The sequence below is a fragment of the Electrona antarctica genome (genome assembly GCF_951216825.1).
Source record: "Electrona antarctica genome assembly, chromosome: 2".
In the NCBI taxonomy this organism is placed as follows: domain Eukaryota; kingdom Metazoa; phylum Chordata; class Actinopteri; order Myctophiformes; family Myctophidae; genus Electrona; species Electrona antarctica.
The window spans coordinates 5750234-5765017 of NC_136807.1; the positions used below are offsets into that span (position 1 = coordinate 5750234).

General features: G+C 43.3%; 1 protein-coding gene across 2 annotated transcripts in view; it reads right to left on the reverse strand.

Moving 5' to 3' along the window:
* ptpn11b (protein tyrosine phosphatase non-receptor type 11b) overlaps positions 1-14784 on the reverse strand; it is a 119345-nt gene that overhangs the window by 67246 nt on the left and 37315 nt on the right. For both annotated transcript variants that reach the window (XM_079489755.1, XM_079489756.1), the window contains exon 2: positions 9192-9314. In XM_079489755.1, the coding sequence (XP_079345881.1) occupies positions 9192-9314 (123 nt within the window). The remainder of the gene's footprint in view (positions 1-9191; positions 9315-14784) is intronic.

A 14784-nucleotide genomic window follows, 5' to 3' on the forward strand; every position in this document is an offset into this window, starting at 1 on the left:
GCTTTAGCAGACTTTGTATGCAAAGCGTGGGAAAAAAGGCAGAATGTTTTGTTTGTGTAAAAAAAAAACTGTTTCTTGTACACAATGCAATACTGACGCAATGATTTGTATGGTGTGTCCTATAAGTCCATGTGGGCTGGGCGCCTTGGGTGCATGACACAACAATAAAGAATCTCTCTTTTTTTTTTATGAAAAAGTGTACTTTTCTCCTGTATTTTGATGCCAATACTATTGTACTTTTACTCAACTAAAAACATGTCAATATAGGTGTTTGACTAAACTTTTAGTTTCGTAAATAGTTTTACATTGTGGTATTGCTACTTTTACTTAACCCATTTTGGGCGGGAACCCCTTTTGGTGTTATAATGTTATAATTTCGCTATTGAAAAATAGCAGATCTACAAGCTCATAGCGGGCCACCGAGTGGCGTGCTACGAGCTTGTAGGTCTGTTATTTTTGAAAAATCGTGACAATGTGCCTGAAATCTTTGAATATACTCAGAGCGAGTTTTTAACTCAAATCTTTGGTACTGGGAGGGTCCCTGGAACTACATATTTTCAGATGGGGGGGGGGGGGGGGGGGGCGGGGGGGGGGTCAGCGGGCCAATGTCATATATATATTTGGGGTTCCTTGACATGAATATGTTTGAGAACAACTGACATAGAAACATGTTTTTTTCCGGAAAAGACATTTTTTAAATTTCGACGTCAGGCCTAAATGGGTAAAAAAAAAGTAAAAAAATAAAACATATTGTAACCCAGGTGGAAAACCCAGCTTACAAGCTAAAAGAGTTAACAAGGTTAACCAGGACATTATTTTATTTGTATTGAAATTCATTATAAGGTATTGTTTTATTTAAAAACATGTACAAAAGAACCTACCTCAAACTACTAATACCTGATTGCACCTGATTTTCCCCGTTTCAATACACTGATCCCATTCGAAGCGGGTGAATACACAATGGTTTAGTTGTTCATGAGGTATACTTGAAAGCAACACTAGAGGGCAGCACTGCTTTTTACAAGCACACACTTGAAAGGATCCCAACAGCGTAGCTGAAAGTGACGTCACCACGTCTACACTTCCTCTTTCACGTTGGCGCGAGTGTTCAGCAAGGGGGCAGGCAGGCTTTCCAACGTTGAAGCTCTAGGTCCTAGTGGTAGGACGAGGGACTACAGGCGGACCCGTGGATTCATGACCGGGAAACCCCGTGCAGCTGGGCTTTAACGTTGAGCGCTCGGTTGCCCTACGTCACTCAGGACCTCAAAGTTGAGGTCCTGGGAGGGACTTCCGGCAGTCTTCCGGGTGCTTCAAAACGCCACTGAGCAACTTCCACTGACATGAATAGCTGGGGGGCGGAGCTTCGCGCTAGTTCAGTCTCTATTATATATATACTCTATGGTGTTCAGCAGCAGCAGTGAAAAGCTGAGAGAGACTAAGTTCATAAAAAAGTATATAACTAACAGAACAGATACACCAGCTGTGGCTACAGTGTGGTGCTGTATGTTAGTCTTGCCAGGGGAGAATCCTGCAGCCGTTTGGTGTGTGAACCAAACGTTAACCCACTCGGTGAGATAAACAAATCAACTCAATGACATGTTTTGCTAACTAGCTAATGCTAACGTCTTTCATACATGATGCTAACAGCTAGCACCCTGTTTATACAGGCAAACCCCTGTTGTGAGAGTTGAGTCCTGACGTCGCTCAGTACTGGAACATTGGATGTGATTCGGTGAGACATATGTGACTGTTGAAATGTTGTTGCTGTAACTTACTAGTGTTGTGGGAAATATATTATTTTACTGTTATTGTACTAACTGCACAAAAACGGGATTTGAGTTTTAAGATGCACTTTCAGATGGGAAATGTTACAATTACTCATTATGGTGCAAATGCATTTTAAAGGTGCATTCCACATTTTGTGGTCATAAATAGTAAATTACAAGAGGTATTCTATCAACATTGTCAGTATGTGTTAAACACATTGAGAGTTAATTAGTGCCTTTGGGTGATGTATTATGACAGAAAAGCATTATGATGTATTTTATTTTGCACCAAAATGTAATTTTGAGTTCATGATTTAATAAGAGGTATTTGATATTTTTGTATGTTGATATAATGGTTAAACTGAAGCAGTTTAATACTTTTATTTTGTATTCAACCAGTTATTGGTTAAAAATATGCCAAGCATATGTGAAGATATAATTCTAAAAGTTCATTTCATATGGTATTTGGGTTTAGAGTTAAAAACTGAGTTCATAGAGTATTTGCATTCCGCAATACTCAGTTGATTGAGATTAAAAAGGTTGTACAACAAGAAAAGAACATGATGAGAACACAATAGAGAGATTTAATTCATATAGAGTTAGATTATAGAACTAAAAGACCTGTTTCAAATACAGGTCAGGTTTTTTGATGAGGTTGAAGATCCCTGGAGACCAGTATTCCTGGTAACCAGAACCCTGGAGACCCAGTAACCCTGGAGATCCAGTTGATGGCGAGCTACCCAGTTTGATGATTCCAGGACCAGATCTGCATCAACCACGTTCTCAGACAGCAGACGGACGGTCTGTTGATGGTAGGATTGTGCCAGTCACCCGACTGGTGCTGAATTCGAACGCGTGATTAAGAGTGCACTCCAACGAACTGAATTGATCACATAGACCCGGTCTGTGTGAAACTCTGGATCAGAGTCAGACTAGATCAGTCTGATTCCAACGAACTATTCACTGACTAATCGAGTGATTATTACAAACACTTGACTTGACTTTGGACCCAATACTGACAGAGTACAGAGCTCTAAAAAGTGACGACTTCACTTAAGACATTTCATTTTCTATTTTTATTTTGGGGGTTATTGTTTGCCGGCTAATGTACCATTGTTTGTATGTATTTCATGTGCACTATACAGCTGCTAAAATACTAAAAGAGTGCCAAGAGGTTACTCAACAAAAGTTACTGTGTCGTCTGATGTGTCACTGTGGTCATTGTACATCGAACATAACAGCTTTAACGGACCTAGAACAAAGCGTCCACCGTAATACGCAGAGTGGGGTACAGGTGGGGGTTACAATATCAAAATATTTCTTCCACCATTGTCCATTTCAAACGTGGCCAACAGCACACAGAGGCCATGCACTGCAGGCAGATTGACTCATGTGTTCGGTCGGTTCATCGGCTGCCTGGCTCCATGCAGGCAGATTGACTCATGTGTTCGGTCGGTTCATCGCCTGCCTGGCTCCATGCAGGCAGATTGACTCATGTGTTCGGTCGGTTCATCGCCTGCCTGGCTCCATGCAGGCAGATTGACTCATGTGTTCGGTCGGTTCATCGCCTGCCTGGCTCCATGCAGGCAGATTGACTCATGTGTTCGGTCGGTTCATCGCCTGCCTGGCTCCATGCAGGCAGATTGACTCATGTGTTCGGTCGGTTCATCGCCTGCCTGGCTCCATGCAGGCAGATTGACTCATGTGTTCGGTCGGTTCATCGCCTGCCTAGCTCCATGCAGGCAGATTGACTCATGTGTTCGGTCGGTTCATCGCCTGCCTGGCTCCATGCAGGCAGATTGACTCATGTGTTCGGTCGGTTCATCGCCTGCCTGGCTCCATGCAGGCAGATTGACTCATGTGTTCGGTCGGTTCATCGCCTGCCTGGCTCCATGCAGGCAGATTGACTCATGTGTTCGGTCGGTTCATCGCCTGCCTGGCTCCATGCAGGCAGATTGACTCATGTGTTCGGTCGGTTCATCGGCTGCCTGGCTCCATGCAGGCAGATTGACTCATGTGTTCGGTCGGTTCATCGCCTGCCTGGCTCCATGCAGGCAGATTGACTCATGTGTTCGGTCGGTTCATCGCCTGCCTGGCTCCATGCAGGCAGATTGACTCATGTGTTCGGTCGGTTCATCGCCTGCCTGGCTCCATGCAGGCAGATTGACTCATGTGTTCGGTCGGTTCATCGCCTGCCTGGCTCCATGCAGGCAGATTGACTCATGTGTTGGGTCGGTTCATCGCCTGCCTGGCTCCATGCAGGCAGATTGACTCATGTGTTCGGTCGGTTCATCGCCTGCCTGGCTCCATGCAGGCAGATTGACTCATGTGTTCGGTCGGTTCATCGCCTGCCTGGCTCCATGCAGGCAGATTGACTCATGTGTTCGGTCGGTTCATCGGCTGCCTGGCTCCATGCAGGCAGATTGACTCATGTGTTCGGTCGGTTCATCGGCTGCCTGGCTCCATGCAGGCAGATTGACTCATGTGTTCGGTCGGTTCATCGCCTGCCTGGAGGCTCCCAGGACCACAACACCCCTGAGCTTTGTTTGTTCACCCGGCTGAACTTTGCACCAGCCAGAAAGCCCCCCTGGTGCCAAAGAACAAGCTAATGCAATACTTTATCCACACTGTATAGTTGCACGCAGAAAATAGCAGATCTAGAAGCTCAAGAAGGAGTATCAATTCCTTGACATAACCCATTCTGGACGGGAACCCCTTTTGGTGTTTTAACTAAGCGTTATGTTATACTTTAGCTATTGAAAAATAGCAGACCTACAAGCTCGTAGCGCGCCACCGAGTGGCGCGCTACGAGCTTGTAGGTCTGCTATTTTTGAAAAATCGTAAAAATGTGGCACATTCGACGTCAGGCCTAAATGGGTTCAAAGATGCAAATGTTCAACTTCATTTAACTGGTCTTCACTAATGCTCATTATAAGATGGTACCGCCTGTCTGTCTGTCTGTCTGTCTGTCTGTCTGTCTGTCTGTCTGTCTGCCGGGTCTGTGTCTCAGAGGACTGTGGACACGTCAGAAACGTGCCTACCAGTGGTTTGGTCATTTCAAACAAGACTTCAATTGTGAAATGAAAGAGCAATGACTTCTATCTCAGCATAACTTTCCAGGAATAGATAGACTGCAGTTTCTATTAGCTTGGAATGCCTATCAATGATCATTGGTTGGCAGGTTTCTGAACAACCACCAGTCAGACACAGAGAGACTGTAGCTGGGTCTGAATTCGTCCAAAAGCAACAAGATCGTGCACTTGGTGACAAGTTTTTGATTTTTGGTATGGTGTTAGGTATGGGCATGAGGTTTTCAAAATCGCAAACGAGTTGGACTCACCCCCTAGTGGTCTGTTTGCAATGAATCCAATGTTAAATAGGCCAGCATTGGATTCATTGCAGACCACTAGGGGGCGAGCCCAACTTGTTTGCGATGGTTTTTGAAAACATTATGCCCATACCTAACATCATGCCAAATATCTAAAACTTGTCACCAAGTGCATAATTGTTATGATTTTTTATGTATTCAATCCCAGTTTATATAGGCATTTTAAGCTTACTGAGGCCACCGTGGACGCCATCTTGAAAATGATGCCTTTCCAGAAGTTATTTTCACCCAAAATGTGTATATGTTATTTAGCATACCCAATACTAATAGAATCCATTGGAAAATCTATTTTATCAATTATTATTTTTTTTTTTTACATATTAAATCCAAGCTTTATATGCATTTTGCAGCTATTGTGGACGCAATCTTGAAAATGATGCCTTTCCAGAATGTTTTCCTACATTTTTAGTATGTTATTTAGCACACCCAATACTAATAGAATCCATTGAATTTTTTCTTTTATCCATTATTATGGTTTTTAACCATATACTGGCCCATTTAATATTAGATTCATTGCAAACGGACCACTAGGGGGCGAGCCCAACTCGTTTGCGATGGTTTTTGAAAACCTTATGCCCATCCCTAACACCATACCAAAAATCAAGAACTTGTCACCAAGTGCATAATTGTTATGATTTTTTATGTATTAAATCCCAGTTTATAGGCATTTTAAGCTCCCGGCAGCCATCGTGGACGCCATCTTGAAAATGATGCCTTTCCAGGAGTTATTTTTTCCTAATTTTTTTGTATGTTATTTAGCACACCCAATACTAATAGAATCCATTGGAAAATCTCTTTTATCAATTATTTTGATTTATAACCATATACTGACCCATTTAATATTAGATTCATTGCAAACGGACCACTAGGGGGCGCTCCCAACTCGTTTGCGATGGTTTTTGAAAACCTTATAACCATACCTACCACCATACCAAAAATCAAAAACTTGTCACCAAGTGCACGATTTTAACGAATTTAAACCCAGCTACTGACCTTGTGCCTACATTGAGCATTATGCGAGGAATCGAGACCAATTAGAAAATGTAAAGTAAGTTTAAAAAAAAGGTGTAAAGTTAAAGTAAAAGTAGCAATACCACAGAGTAAATTAAAACTATTAAATAACCCATTTTGACCTGAGATCAGATTCTAAAAATGTCTTCTACATCCTGACAGTTTTCTGAAAAAGCTATGTTTCTATGTCAGTCTATAGCAGACCTACAAGCTCGTAGCGCGCCACTCGGTGGCGCACTATGAGCTTGTAGATCTGCTATTTTTCAATAATGCTAACACCAAAAGGGGTTCCCGCCCAAAATGGGTTAATTAAGTTAACTGCCACCGGGTGGCGATAGAGGGTAGTTAGCTGGTGCCAGCCAGAATAGGGCCAGATTGCCATGTTTTCACATGTTTCCTCGCTCGCAGACCTCCATTGTAATAAACAGCTTGTGTTGGCAATAGCTCACGATGTTTATCTTTCGCCAGAAACGTTAATATGTCGGGAGCGATGCGATGAAAAACACAAATCCGTGCCGAACATGGGATGGATGATGATGACCACGGACAGCGCTCGTATAGTTTCAGAGATAACAGCAAAAGAAGATCCTACTTTTAACGGGACCCTATGGAATGCGCGCACACGTCTCCTGGTGCTGGGGGTGACGAAGGTGTTGCCTAGCAACCGGGTCAGTGTTAAAAGTTGATTTTCATATCATATCGATAAAGTACATTAATTGACGGATAATTCCGTCAAAAGCAGACAACAGTTGGATTTTAAATGACGGAATACCAAAAGCAGTCAATTGGTTAAAGGCATATTCAGTGATGTAACTTAATTCAAATATCACTTATTTTTGGGGACAGGAGTTCCTCCCTGGGGATGAGAGGGGCCTTCCTCCAATCATGATCGTGTGGGGCGGGCATTGGTGCACGTGCTGTTGGTCTGTTGTACTTCCCCCACTGTAGAGCGTGTGCATGTGCACATCTTGTTACCGGGTGGACCGGGTTTTTTTCCAAATCACCCAAATCACTGAATGCTCCTTTAACATGATGCTAAATGCATTCATGCAGAAAGCCCATTTCAGAATCAGATGCCCTGCTGTGTGTATCATGTTATATTGCTTCCATTGGCGCTTCAACAACACCTTGGCAAAACAGTGCGTTGCGTAAAACAGTGTGACGTGCCCGGGGGGGGCCTGTATGGCGGGCCTGGGCCCGGGGGGGAGCGGGCCTGCATGGCGGGCCCGGGGGGGAGCGGGCCTGCATGGCGGGCCCGGGGGGGAGCGGGCCTGCCCAGGGAGCGGGCCTGCCCGGGGGGGGAGCGGGCCTGCATGCATAACCATGTGATCAATCATGGGGGGGAAATACATTCAAGCAGGTGTTGAGTCTTGGCATAATAATTGTCTGTCGGGTGGAAATAAAATGATGTCCAAAAACTGTTACTTTTTTAGGATTCAAATTAAAAAAGTAGCAGATCTACAAGCTCGAAGCGTGGCGCGAAACTTTTGATGTGTGACACTGATCAAGCAGGGCGTTCATTTACGCAAAAACACAGAAAGTTAAAATATGGAGATAAGAGCTTTTTTTTTTTATATAGTTTTTATCCCACGATTTTGTAACCCATTTTTCACCCCTGTGTCAATTATCTAATGTGATCCTGGGCTCTACACACCCTCCGCCAACCTAGTCGCCATATATGGGGGACATGGGGAGAGCAACGGACTTCAACTCATGCTTCCTTCATGCCTGAGTGTCCAAGTTGCTCCTTTACACCTGACAGGGGGGAGTTTCCCTGGTTGGACGTAGCGCGTGGAAGGAACACGTTATTCCAACCAGTTCCTTTCCCCTCCATCAGGCGCCCCGGCTGGCCAGGGGGAGGTAGTTTAGAGACCAGGATTACTGCATGTTTTTGTGAGGGTACCTACTAGGCATGTAACGATTCACTCAACTCACGATACGATTCGTATCACGATATGAGGTTCACGATACGATTTTTCACAATATTAAAAAAATATATATTTTAAAGAAAAATACAGTTTTTTTAATTTTATATAATTTATCTTCCCCCCTGAGATGTTTTATTTAACTACATTGCAAAAGAAGTAGCATTACTTTTGACAGTGCAGAAACATAATGGCCTTCCTTGATGAGCATCAACGACCATCATCACCTGGGCACAGTCACAGACACACAGCTCCCCTCTACAGTGCTCTACTACTGAAAGTGACTATCATTTATCTCCAAAAGCACTTGAATATGATGGAATATGACTAAAGCTCACATTTCACATCACACACTAGCCCCCCTAAAAAATAAAATAATAATAATTGAAAATCGATTTTTTTATTTCAATGAATCGATTCGAATAGATTCATATCGTCGGGATTAATATCGATATATGATATATCGTTACATGCCTAGTACCTACCCTAGGGGACATGGGGAGAACATGCAAACTCCACACAGAAAGGCCCTTTCGCCAACCCTGCAACCCTGATATCCAACTTTCATCTGCATTGTCCATTGTTCATACCACATCTACCAGTACCAGCATCGGAGCGCTGTGGATCTTTTTTGTTTTAGCGGGGAGCCTAACCATACAATAGAAACTGGTCAAACATTGGCCAAAATGTCAAATGATATAAGAAAGGAGCGGAAAAAAATCGTGAAAATGTTATTTTCACTGTGGAAGCGAGTCCAACAAAGTGTAATGGCTCAACTCCTACAATTCCAACTCCTTGTCAGGATTGGGGGTCCCCAGTTCAATTTTGATTTGACTTGAGGTCTGAAATGGTTGAGATTAAGCCATTCTGGACGGGAATACGAGCCACTCGGTGGCTCGTAGCGCGCCACCGAGTGCCGCGCTACGAGCTTGTAGGTCTGCTATTTTTGAAAAATCGTGAAAATGCGGCACAAATCTTTGAATATATATTCTTTCAGAACGTTTTTTTATTTCGACGCCAGGCCTAAATGGGTTAAGCATTGTTCCAAGGGCCGGTTGGGCAGCCCTCGCTGCCGTGAGCAGAGGTCCTGTTACTCTGTACCTGACAGACAGAGTGAAGTCTCCTGGGTTGCTCTTGCTGGGTCGGGCCAGGAAGCTCCCGTGCACCCCCCGCGTCAACAGCAGCTGTTCTGCCTCGATGCCGGTGACGTTTGGATGGAACCACCTGGAAAGATAGGACAAAACATGAGAGTAGGGCTGGGGAAAGATAGGACACAACATGAGAGTAGGGCTGGGCAATGAGTCTTCACTATTATGGTAAAACTACCTTAAAACATGAGAGTAGGGCTGGGCAATGCGTCTTCACTATTATGGTAAAACTACCTTAAAACATGAGAGTAGGGCTGGGCAATGCGTCTTCACTATTATGGTAAAACTACCTTAAAACATGAGAGTAGGGCTGGGCAATGCGTCTTCACTATTATGGTAAAACTACCTTAAAACATGAGAGTAGGGCTGGGCAATGAGTCTCCACTATTATGGTAAAACTACCTTAAAACATGAGAGTAGGGCTGGGCAATGAGTCTCCACTATTATGGTAAAACTACCTTAAAACATGAGAGTAGGGCTGGGCAATGCGTCTTCACTATTATGGTAAAACTACCTTAAAACATGAGAGTAGGGCTGGGCAATGTCTTCACTATTATGGTAAAACTACCTTAAAGCATGAGAGTAGGGCTGGGCAATGAGTCTTCACTAGTATGGTAAAACTACCTTAAAACATGAGAGTAGGGCTGGGCAATGCGTCTTCACTATTATGGTAAAACTACCTTAAAACATGAGAGTAGGGCTGGGCAATGCGTCTTCACTATTATGGTAAAACTACCTTAAAACATGAGAGTAGGCCTGGTCAATGAGTCTCCACTATTATGGTAAAACTACCTTAAAACAAGAGAGTAGGGCTGGGCAATGCGTCTTCACTATTATGGTAAAACTACCGTAAAACAAGAGAGTAGGGCTGGGCAATGCGTCTTCACTATTATGGTAAAACTACCTTAAAACAAGAGAGTAGGGCTGGGCAATGCGTCTTCACTATTATGGTAAAACTACCTTAAAACAAGAGAGTAGGGCTGGGCAATGCGTCTTCACTATTATGGTAAAACTACCGTAAAACAAGAGAGTAGGGCTGGGCAATGAGTCTCCACTATTGTGCTAAAACTACCTTAAAACATGAGAGTAGGGCTGGGCAATGCGTCTTCACTATTATGTTAAAACTACCTTAAAACATGAGAGTAGGGCTGGGCATTGCGTCTTCACTATTATGGTAAAACTACCGTAAAACATGAGAGTAGGGCTGGGCAATGAGTCTCCACTATTGTGCTAAAACTACCTTAAAACATGAGAGTAGGGCTAGGCAATGCGTCTTCACTATTATGGTAAAACTACCTTAAAACATGAGAGTGGGCAATGAGTCTCCACTATTATGGTAAAACTACCTTAAAACATGAGAGTAGGGCTGGGCAATTTCGTCTTCACTATTATGGTAAAACTACCTTAAAACATGAGAGTAGGGCTGGGCAATTTCGTCTCCACTATTATGGTAAAACTACCTTAAAACATGAGAGTAGGGCTGGGCAATGCGTCTTCACTATTATGGTAAAACGACCTTAAAACATGAGAGTAGGGCTGGGCAATGCGTCTTCACTATTATGGTAAAACTACCTTAAAACATGAGAGTAGGGCTGGGCAATGAGTCTCCACTATTATGGTAAAACTACCTTAAAACATGAGAGTAGGGCTGGGCAAGGAGTCTCCACTATTATGGTAAAACTACCTTAAAACATGAGAGTAGGGCTGGGCAATGCGTCTCCACTATTATGGTAAAACTACCTTAAAACATGAGAGTAGGGCTGGGCAATGAGTCTCCACTATTATGGTAAAACTACCTTAAAACATGAGAGTAGGGCTGGGCAATGCGTCTCCACTATTATGGTAAAACTACCTTAAAACATGAGAGTAGGGCTGGGCAATGAGTCTTCACTATTATGGTAAAACTACCTTAAAACATGAGAGTAGGGCTGGGCAATTTCGTCTTCACTATTATGGTAAAACTACCTTAAAACATGAGAGTAGGGCTGGGCAATTTCGTCTCCACTATTATGGTAAAACTACCTTAAAACATGAGAGTAGGGCTGGGCAATGCGTCTTCACTATTATGGTAAAACGACCTTAAAACATGAGAGTAGGGCTGGGCAATGCGTCTTCACTAGTATGGTAAAACTACCTTAAAACATGAGAGTAGGGCTGGGCAATGCGTCTTCACTATTATGGTAAAACTACCTTAAAACATGAGAGTAGGGCTGGGCAATGCGTCTTCACTATTATGGTAAAACTACCTTAAAACATGAGAGTAGGGCTGGGCAATGCGTCTTCACTATTATGGTAAAACTACCTTAAAACATGAGAGTAGGACTGGGCAATGAGTCTTCACTATTATGGTAAAACTACCGTAAAACATGAGAGTAGGGCTGGGCAATGCGTCTTCACTATTATGGTAAAACTACCTTAAAACATGAGAGTAGGACTGGGCAATGAGTCTTCACTATTATGGTAAAACTACCGTAAAACATGAGAGTAGGGCTGGGCAATGCGTCTTCACTATTATGGTAAAACTACATTAAAACATGAGAGTAGGGCTGGGCAATGCGTCTTCACTATTATGGTAAAACTACATTAAAACATGAGAGTAGAGCTGGGCAATGAGTCTTCACTATTATGGTAAAACTACCTTAAAACATGAGAGTAGGGCTGGGCAATGCGTCTTCACTATTATGGTAAAACTATACCTTAAAACATGAGAGTAGGGCTGGGCAATGCGTCTTCACTATTATGGTAAAACTACCTTAAAACATGAGAGTAGGGCTGGGCAATGCGTCTTCACTATCATGGTAAAACTATACCTTAAAACATGAGAGTAGGGCTGGGCAATGCGTCTTCACTATTATGGTAAAACTATACCTTAAAACATGAGTGTAGCGCTGGGCAATGCGTCTTCACTATTATGGTAAAACTATACCTTAAAACATGAGAGTAGGGCTGGGCAATGCGTCTTCACTATTATGGTAAAACTACCTTAAAACATGAGAGTAGCGCTGGGCAATGCGTCTTCACTATTATGGTAAAACTACCTTAAAACATGAGAGTAGGGCTGGGCAATGCGCCTCCACTATTATGGTAAAACTACCTTAAAACATGAGAGTAGGGCTGGGCAATGCGTCTTCACTATTATGGTAAAACTACCTTAAAACATGAGAGTAGGGCTGGGCAATGCGTCTCCACTATTATGGTAAAACTACCTTAAAACATGAGAGTAGGGCTGGGCAATGCGTCTTCACTATTATGGTAAAACTATACCTTAAAACATGAGAGTAGGGCTGGGCAATGCGTCTTCACTATTATGGTAAAACTATACCTTAACCCTTAGACAGATTACTACTGGAAAACACGTGGAGTTTTGCATTAGTCTTTTCTGCCCTGTACGTGATTTTCCGTAGTTCTCTTTTTTTATTAATACCAATATATTAATTCGGTCCGCACCTCTGTATATAGTATTGAGCATAAATATCAACTACATTTCCCAGAATTCCCGTGTCACGTGACACGTGTATGCTTTCCTATTGGAAACTGACGCCCAGCCCCCAGTGAACAGGGGGGTTGGTTGACTCCTCCGAGGTGGGCACTGGAGGAAGAGTTTTTCAGCCAGGTTTGCAGTCGCCGCAAAAAAAACAATCTGAAAAATGATCCATCCGTGTCCAGTGGCATTCTCCAGTCCCAGACCGTTGGCCGGGCTGCAACATCCACCCTCGCGGATTACACGTGTGCAATGTTTTTTCTTCTCCCCACCGGAGTTACCACCAAGGCTGATGCCTTCGCTAAAAGGTAATTTTATTGTATTCGAAAATGCCCTAATATGACATGTCTAGTAAGACGATCCCTATATTTGGCCCGAGCCGACCTAGTGCTGATATCAGATAGATGTGGTAGAACCATATATGGATAGATCTAACTGGTTTAGTCATCGTGACATGCATAGTCGGAGAATATATAACAAGGGTCGGTACTATAGGTGATCGACGTAGCTAACAAAAACATCTGATCAAATGAATGTATTGTACTGTGTCTTTGTGGGCCGAATCGTGGCATCGTGGCATACAAATAGATGTTTGTATAATTAGTATCACGATAAAATAATATGGCGACGTTAGAATGACACCACCAATGAGTGATCGCGTGTAATGTAGCTGCCCAGCGTATATCCAGCACCATCACGTCACCACATTCCACTGGCTGTTGGCTAGTAGTAGTTGCTAACAAACACTGCACAAATGGTACTGGCTATTGGCCGGGCCACAAGCCCGGGCAATAGCCAGTACCAATGTTGCTGGATGATTGCGACGCAATGGTGCTGGATATACCCTGGGCAGCTAGCTACATTACCACCGATCACTCATTGGTGTTTCATTCTAACGTTGCCATATTATTTTATCGTGATACTACTTATACAAGCATCTATTTGTATTTGTCATGCCACGACTCGGCCCACAAAGACACTGCACAATAAAATCATTGATCGCCAGCAGCCGGGTAAAACGCCATGTAATAGTAGCGTGCACTGACTACAGCTAAAATGTTTATTTCTTTTTATATATTTAGAACTGGCATCAGATGAGGAGGAGGAGGAGGAGGATGAAGAGTCAAGACTGCGATGGCGTTCTCCGACACTGAACCGGATTCATTCATTCATTCATTTCAGGGGGGGCAGTTTTTGGGTGTTTTTTTTATTTAGCCTACTCACACATAACCTGACTCCGCCAGATGGGGCAGCAGAGAGTACACTGGGTTCCCCCCTCCTGCTCCCATCTGGGAACTCTCAGGCAGACTTGATGCCCGGCCACAAAACGGCCTGGCCAATCAGCAGCAGCTAGAAGCGAAGTTGCTCACAAAACGGCCTGGCCAATCAGCAGCAGCTAGTAGAAGCTAGAAGCTGCTGCTAGAAGTTGCTAGAAGCTGCTGCTGATTGGCCAGGCCGTTTTGTGGCCGGGCATCAAGTCTGCCTGAGAGTTCCCAGATGGGAGCAGGAGGGGGGAACACAGTGTACACTCTGCTGCCCCATATGGCGGAGTCAGGTTAACTCACACACACACACCGTCAAGGACTGGGTTTGGGGACATTTGGGAGGAGTAGCTCTGATCCATAGCTCTAAATGCGCATTTAGAGCTATGGATCAGAGCTAGGGGAGGAGTAACTGTTTTGTATGTAGGCCTATTTATTTTCTGTAATATTTATCATTTTATTATGTTAGTAGTCGTAAAAAATAAAAGACGCTTTTACAATGAGTTAGACCTGTCATGACTATTTTGTTCACTATTGTGAGGTTTATTGTATATGACTAAGCAAGTTTCAACTGTGATTTACTCTGTAACGGTAGATGGTAATAACTCAATTTCTTTTTTATAATACAGTATACATTCAAGTCTATATTTTGATACATATCATGGGCACCAAGTCATATCAAAACAATGTCCTTGGATGTGTTTTTTATCAAAACTGTGTTTCTTCATAACAGGTTTTTGAGATACATGCATGAATAGACAAGGTACTGGTAAGACTATGTAAACATGGTATATATCAAAATG